General features: G+C 32.8%; 2 protein-coding genes across 2 annotated transcripts in view; both read right to left on the bottom strand.

The window, feature by feature from the left end:
• Window positions 1-3,358: 3,358 nt before the first annotated feature.
• Window positions 3,359-3,781, bottom strand: LOC112513068 (classical arabinogalactan protein 11-like). The gene has a single exon (XM_025119191.1). It carries the CDS (start codon window positions 3,779-3,781, stop codon window positions 3,359-3,361), a length of 423 nt encoding a protein of 140 aa, XP_024974959.1.
• Window positions 3,782-6,092: 2,311 nt separating this feature from the next.
• Window positions 6,093-8,143, bottom strand: part of LOC112512489 (alpha/beta hydrolase domain-containing protein 17B) — a 6,469-nt gene continuing 4,418 nt past the window's right edge. The window contains exon 5 of the mRNA XM_025118479.1: window positions 6,093-6,724. Within this exon, the coding sequence (XP_024974247.1) occupies window positions 6,233-6,724 (492 nt within the window). The 3' untranslated portion in view covers window positions 6,093-6,232. The remainder of the gene's footprint in view (window positions 6,725-8,143) is intronic.

Below are 8,143 nucleotides of genomic sequence, written 5' to 3'. Positions count from 1 at the left end.
TGTAACGATTCATGATGAATGCTATTTCTATCCTCAACCAGAAGAGAAACATGTGACGCTCTATAGACAGTTCCCGAATTCCTACATATATATATATATATATATATATATATATATATATAAGGTTTACTTTGCAAATCACGTTATTTGTACAAACCGTATTAACCTCATTCAATTAATCATACTTTTTTATTTTGTTCAATTTTTTTGTAATTATGAAATGTTGATTAATTATTTTTATTGTGAGGGTTGTTAACAATGGATATTATCATCTTCATTATATTAATTTTAAAAAAATACATGAAACAGTTTCATTAAAATTTCATAAGTATTATATGAAACAGTTTCATAACCATATATGAAACAAGTTCATCAAAAAAAAGTATTATATGAAACAATTTCATAAGATTAAATAACGAAATCGACGGATGAGGATATTTTGTACAAATATGAGTGGTTTACATTTAATCACTCATCTCTCTATAATATATATATATATATATATATATATATATATAGAGAGAGAGAGAGATTTGGTATCATGTGAAACCAGTATGTTTTTGTGAGATCCATGAAACCATTTTTTTACACTTGAAATTTCACAACAAAACACAGTGTTTTTGTTGTGAAGGTTCGACTTTATTTTTACTTTCACAACGTTTTGCTATGAAATTTCAAATATAAAAAAATATGGTCACATGACTTTCACGAAAACAGATTGATCTCACGTAGACGTAACCATGTATAAATGAAAACAATTGTGACACAAACGGAGGTTCAAAGTTGAAGCCAACATCTCTAATTTTCAAAAAGGTGATGGTATATTATACATAGATGCCTTGGGCCACCATATTACCAATTGCAAGTCTCTATGGCCCACTAAACTCTTCATCATTCTAAAATCTAAACCATATATAATATGTTCTTGGAATTCTTTCATCATTTAAACCATATTTATTTAATTTCCAATCCTTTTTATATTTTACCCTTTTTCCACTTTTGTATTTTTTTAATCCATATTTGTTATAATAAATTAATTAAATATTAAAAATGTATCAAATTATATATTAAAACAGTATTAATAAATTATTAAAATCTAAAAATGTATAGACCTATTAAATATAAAAACATCATAAATATCATGTTAACAATTAATAAAAAAAAAAATAAGTAATAAAAGGTATAAGATTTGGGATCACGTGGGACTGGCATGTTTTCGTGAGACCAGTTTTTTAAACTTGATTACTTTAAACTTCACAGCACAACACTGTGAATGTAACATTCACAATGTTTTTGCTGTGAAAATTCGACTACTATTATCTTTACAGCGTTTTGCTGTGAAGTTTCAAGTGTAAAAAGTGGTCTCACAAAAACAGGTTAGTCTCACGTGAACCCAATTCAATGGCAGTGGTGGACTTAGGGGCTGTTCGGTTCATTTTCTTTTAAGACCTGTATGGATATAGTTGTCTGTATATTAACAGATAAGTTGTTGTTCGGTTGTTGTGCTGAATAGACAGTCTGAATGTCAGAAATGACCATTTTACCCTTCGGTCTATATCTTTTATCGATAATTATATATTGTTTCCGATCTATTAGTTTGTGCCAACTCAATATAAGAAAAAAACCCCAATTTAGATTTTTCATATAAAATATATATTATATAATATAGTGATATTTGATACCCACGCCTCACTTCCAAGTCTTCAACACACTCTTCTTCTTCCCCAGTTTCTCTCTCTCTCTCTAGATTCTCCATCTCTCTCACGCATTCTATGTCAAGAAGGGAATAAATGCATATGACTATTTTTGTAGCTGAGCGATTCAGCCATGGGCTGACCGAATAAGCTCATACCGAACAGTTAGATATGGTTGTGCGAATAAGCCATATGGCTTATACAGCCCATTAAGCCGCAACCGAACAGCCCCTTAGTCTATAAGGGACCCCACAACCCTATCCGACCATCGCCGACTCCAAAAAAGTCTCTTGAAATCAACCAAAAAAAAGTCTATTGAAATCAATCAAAAAAACCGAAAACGTTTTTCGAAATCGATAAAAACACAAAAAAAAATCTCTCAAAACGTTGTAATCAGGTTAAAAACACGTCACTTTACGAACCTTTTAGTTTACTTTAAAGGTGACCCCACTAAGCAAAAATATGGTTGGATGTACTAATGACAAAAAGTATAATATTAAAGATGACTATTTATGTTTTTGATAGGTATCTCTCTCGATCAATCACCATGGATTTTGATTGATCCTTGTTTTCCACTCGATTCTCATCACCTTTATTTTCTACCTTTTTCTCCCTCATTTTCAAATAATTCATTTACGTTTTTTCTTTATTTTTTTAATATTAATTATTAATTTATTTTAGATTAATTTTGAGTTTTGTGATAAAATATATATTGTATTGACCTTTTCCTTTGACTACCTCACTCCTTCATTATTTGTTCTATATTGTTAACGGTCATTAAAACGTTCCATTAAACGAGAGTCGTTCTCGTTCTTTATTTTTTTGTCTTTTACACATTCAAAAACAATTTTATGATTTTGGCCCACATGATTTTTGTTTGGGTAAAAAACAAAAAACTGATAAATGATGAAAATGTCTCTTATTTAACAACCGTTAGATAGAAGGATCAAATACGATTGTTTTTACAAACAATGTTTGACATCTTGTAATTTCAAAATTTTAGGGACTGAAAGTGTTATTTTGAAAACCATAAGAATGAAACCGATAACCCACTTTCGTAGAAGCCAAACCATCATATTTATAAGAAAAAAAGAACTCGTATTTGTTCCTTTAATTTATATCGGTTTTACGGTTTAAATATATTCAAACCAATTCCTTTATACCAACGACAAATCATCGGTTTATTCATTTGTGAATAATGTGTTAATTATGTTCACCTTTAAAATCCGGAAATTAACTTTCGTTTTGATATATTCATCGGTTTATTCATTGTGAATGAGTTACTTTCGTCTAAACGCTACCGTTTATTCACGTTTTTAAGTGTGCGGACGTCCGTAGATTAAGTCACTAAGAGATCATAGCCAAGCACAACACAATACATACATACTATATATATATATATATATATATATATATATATATATATATATATATATAATAAGAGAAGAATGTATTGAAAAGAGCTCACCAGCAATGGCATTTCAAGTTAAGACAAAAAGGGGGCCCTGAGTACATGATCAGCAGCTACGAAATCAAGAATTATGCCAAAATCAAATCCAAAAAAACACACACACACATGCAAACCTATTTGTGTGTGTTTTTCCTTTATGTTCATCCCTAAGCCTTCTCCTACTTCCATCAATCAAACTCATTACTTATGAAATCTAGAACATGAAGTAACTTGCGATGGCGATTGCACCGGTCGCAGCCGACCCTTTGAGGCTAGCTCCGGCGCCGAATGGTGCATCGGCCGGTGCATCAGACCCCGGTGCGTCAGATACCGAAGGGTTGCTGGACGATGGAGCAGGTGGTGATGATGCCTGACCTGGGGTGGCAGATGATGCGTGAGCTGATCGGGAGGACTTGGGGGCAGCGACGGAAGGACGGGGAGCAGATGACTTCTTGGGTGGTGGGGCATGGTGGTGGCTAGGCTTTGGTGGCGGTGTGGCTTTGTGGGGCTTTGGTGGTGGGGCATGGCTTGACTTGGGGGCAGCGTGGCTGGCGGGGGCAGAAGCAGGGGCGGCGCTGGCGACGAAGCCGACGAGGGCGAGGGAGATGAGAGCAAGAACAACCATTTGGCGTGCCATTTTTGTTATTGCAAAAAATGGGAAATAAACGAGTTGATCTTATTGGTCGATTTTTAAGAACTGCAGTGATCTCTAAGTTTTGGTGAAAGTTAGAGAAAAACTGCTTATTCCCAAGAATGATGAATGAGAATGGTGGTGGCTCCGCCGTTTATATAGGGTTGCCTGCCGCCGGATACGGCGGAGATGAGTGGCGGAGATTGTTTTTATGATCAACAAACCGGAGGAATTTGTGAGGATGTGAGCTGAATTAGCCATGAAATTAGGTTTTCTTAGTTTTGGTTATGTTTTTTTGACTTTTTGAAATTTGACTTAATTACAGTTTTGGTCCCTGTAGTTTCTTGAAATTTGTTGTTTTTATTTTTCTACTATTTATTATGATTTCCATATTTTAATTTATTTTATAATTATTTTCGTTCTTATTCTTTGTAATTAGAAGTTACTCGTGCAATGCAGCAAGATACGTATTCATTTTATTGTTTCATTTTATTTTTTGTATTTGTTAATATAATATAGTTTATGTAGTTTTGAGAAAGATAATGTTTTTTACTTTTGAATAAAAATATATTTGAAAACATCATAACATTTTTTAAAAATATATCGATATTGATATCAAATTAACTATTTAAGAATTCTTATTTTTTATATAATTTATTTAATTTATTTTTTATTATAATTTAATTTAGGTTAAATAGTGAAGTAATTTATTTCTGGCTTAATAATAAAAAATTTATAGAGATAATGATTTTGTTAGAACTCGATAATTATTCTAATTATATTTTAGATTTTTTATATTTTAAAATGAGATGTTTATTCTCTATTTGATCATGTTTATCCACAGTTAGTTACAAGAATTCAAACATGAAGCTTTAATAAATTGTATTTATGCATAATTTATTTGTAATATTGAATTTTAAGTAATATGCATCAATAAACAGTATTCGTGCATAAAAAACGGTTTTTAAGAGTTTTTCTCAAATGCTTTATAATATAGTATAGATTTTTTTTCTGTTTTCATCTTTGTAGTTTAAACTTTAAAGTTTACGGATAGAAATTAGCTTTAGAGATGAAAATAGAAATTGTAAATTATATGGATAAGAACCATAATTTATAAACTATAAGGATGAAAGTCGTAATTTTAAACACGATGTATAGACCAAAAACATAATTTATCTTTTGAAATCTATATCTATATTATAAAGCATTTCAACAAAACTCTTAAAACTCATTTTTTATGCATAAAGTAYKGTTTATTAATGCATGTTACTTAAAACTCATAATTACAAGTAGATTGTGCGTAAGTACAACTTATTAAAGCTCCATATCTGAATTCGTGTAACTAACTGTAGATAAACAAAATCAAATATATGATAAACATCTCATTTTAAATATAAAAAATCTAAAATATAATTAGGATAAACATTGAGTTCTAACAGAATACTTAATTATTATCTTTATAAAATATTATATTATTAAACCAAAAATAAATCATTTCATTATTAAACTTAAATTAAATTATAATTAAAAAAATAAAGAAATTACAAAAAATATAATAACTTTTAAATAATTGATTTTCTCTCGATTTTAACATATTTGAAGTAAACAAGCTGCTAAATTTTCTAAAATTCCTATTTTAATATAAATGTTAAAAATACTTTCAAATTCATTATATCAAATTTAATATCTTTATCAAAATAATTTACTGTAATTTTTGATATTTAAACCACAAGGGTTATGCCTAATTGGTTTAGGGATGATGATTTGTCCGCACCCGGTAGGGAACCCGGTTCACCCGATCTGAACGGGGATGGGGATTCCCAGCTAAAACGGGTCATGGGGCCGGGGATCCCCGGTAGACTCAAACCGGGGACGGGGACGGAGCAGGGGATGTTATTCAAACCGGGGTCGGGATCACCGGTAGAATCAAATTAAAGGATATTATTTATGAGGTTTGACCGAAGATTGACCGAGGTTTGACCGAGGGCGGGATGTTAATCCCCGTACTCGTCAGGGACCGAGGCCGAGATGTTGCTTCAAACCAGTACCGAGGCCGTGGATTACAAATCCCGCCTCATCCTCGCCCCGTTGCCATGCCTAGATTGGTTTGAACTTGAGCTTCAAAGGTCAAAAGTGTCTAAAGGTCCAGGTTCAAATCTAAGGAAGAATAAAAATTCTCTTGTGGCCATGGAAGTTCAAATACGAGGACTCCAGACTATCCGTAAAGCAAGCGATCGTACTGAGATTAGTCGGCTCACATAACAGATTGGATATTCAAGTTAATAAAAAAAATGATATTTAATGTAAGAAAAAAAAGGAAATAACCAAATATTTATATACCACCACAACCTTTTACCTTTCTCATTTCATGTAGCATTTGAAAGCAAGATGATATGAAATAGAACATATGCCACCCAAACAACATCAAACCAACCATTGAATTTTACAGTTTTTCGGTTAAATAACATCAAATCGCGAGCTCCCGAGTTCGCGTACTCTATCCATCCGATCAACGCTCTTTCTACCTCTTTCGAGCTGTTGAAGATCCACGCTTTTTCTCGATTTTTCAATCACGTCCACGCTCCTTCTCGACCTCTCGATTTGATCAAACGACATCCTCATTTTCTCGACTGATTGTGTCTTCACTTTCTCTGTGCTTTTCCGGGGTTTCTCTCTTCGATCGGTGCTCTTTCTCGATGCCTCAAACACGTCGGTGCTCCTCCTTGGCGGCTCAAAGTGGTGGTCGGTGCTCCTCCGAGAACTGCTGTGCCGGTGTGACGGTGATTTCTCGACTGTCGATATGAACTTCTTTAGATGGCGGATGTATTCGGGATACAACTCTAAATCACAGTGGTTTCCGCCTTTGATCCAAAGTGGTTCGTATTTCTCTTTCGACAGCTCCCACAGTTGCTTCCCGTGGCAGAAATCAACCACTTCATCGGCAGTGCCCTATAAAACGATATAAAGTTTTCATCTTTGCGGTCATATATTTCGTTTCATGAAGAAAACATCTACCAATTTATATCGATCTAATCCAAGATTACATTGAATATCATACTCTTCCGTAAAGATGAATAATCAAGCCCGTTTATCAAGAAGCAAAGAGAAGCCCGGGCCAGGCTTTCGGTTAGAAAGAGGGCCCGATCAGGATTTTGAAGACGGGGCTTAACCGAGTTTTTCAGACCAAGCTTTAACCGAACCTTGTAAAAAATTGGCCTTAACGGGCTTTAAAGGACGGGCCTGGGCTCAGGCCTACTAGGCCACGGCTTTTCCAGAAGGACTTGGGCTTTTCTGTGTAACTATATTCTTCATATCAACAGGATCGTTTCAATCCTTTTGTAGACCTAATTACACCTGTACCAAGACTAGGTCGTGAAGGAGTAATAAATAAGAAAGAGTAAACCTCAATTTGGTCCTTGAGGTTTAATGAAAAGTACGGAAATGGAACTTGAACTTTAATAAGTTTAAAAATCATCCTTGTGTTTTTCATTTTGTTCTGAAAGTGGTCCCTAATCGTAAACTTTGTTTATTTTCTCCGCTAGAGCAAGGAGCATTTCAGTCTTTTCATCAAAAAAATTATAAGATTTTATTTTATATTTTCTTTTTATAATAACAAATTTTATACTTAACAAGAAATTTTTAAATAAAATGTTATTTTATTTTATAAAAAAAAAAAGTGATTTTGATGAAAAGACTAAAATACCCCTCCATCTAGCAGAGAAAATAAACAAAATTAACGACCAGGGACCACTTTCAGAACAAAATAAAAAACACAAGGATGATTTCTAAACTTATTGAAGTTCAAGTCTTACTTTCAGACTTTACACTAAACCTCAAGAACTAAAATTAATGATCACTCTTAAGAAAAAAAAATACAAGAGAGGACTAGGGTTGTTTAATCCCTATGATAACTGAGGAAATCATGTATAACCAGATAAAAGGCTAAAACATGCATAATCAGACGTAGATATTTTAAGGGCCCGTTTTATATCTGATAATGGTATACCCTCGATGTTTACAACCAATTAAATCCTCCTTTTTTGTAGGGTCCCCAAGAATCAAACAATCACATCTTGGTTTGTATTTATACATCAAGATCTATAAAATAACAAAGGGTAAAATGCACAAAAAAAGAATCTTTTTTATTTTATGTTTGGTGCAATGGGGTTGAATCATTAAAAAGGAGGAAGATGGCAATCATTTAGATGTTAGTTCAGATATTACATCAAGACATGTAACATGATAAGCAGAACAATGGGTTGGTAGGGGCCATCTACTACATAATTCCAAACACCAAATAATGTCACTGAGATGGTGATATATATATATATATATATATATATATATATATATATATATATATATATA

This window comes from Cynara cardunculus (genome assembly GCF_001531365.2).
Source record: "Cynara cardunculus var. scolymus isolate 2C chromosome LG 5, CcrdV1, whole genome shotgun sequence".
In the NCBI taxonomy this organism is placed as follows: Eukaryota; Viridiplantae; Streptophyta; class Magnoliopsida; order Asterales; family Asteraceae; genus Cynara; species Cynara cardunculus.
Note: the sequence above shows the minus strand (reverse complement) of the source record. Positions and strands in the feature narration are given on the sequence as shown.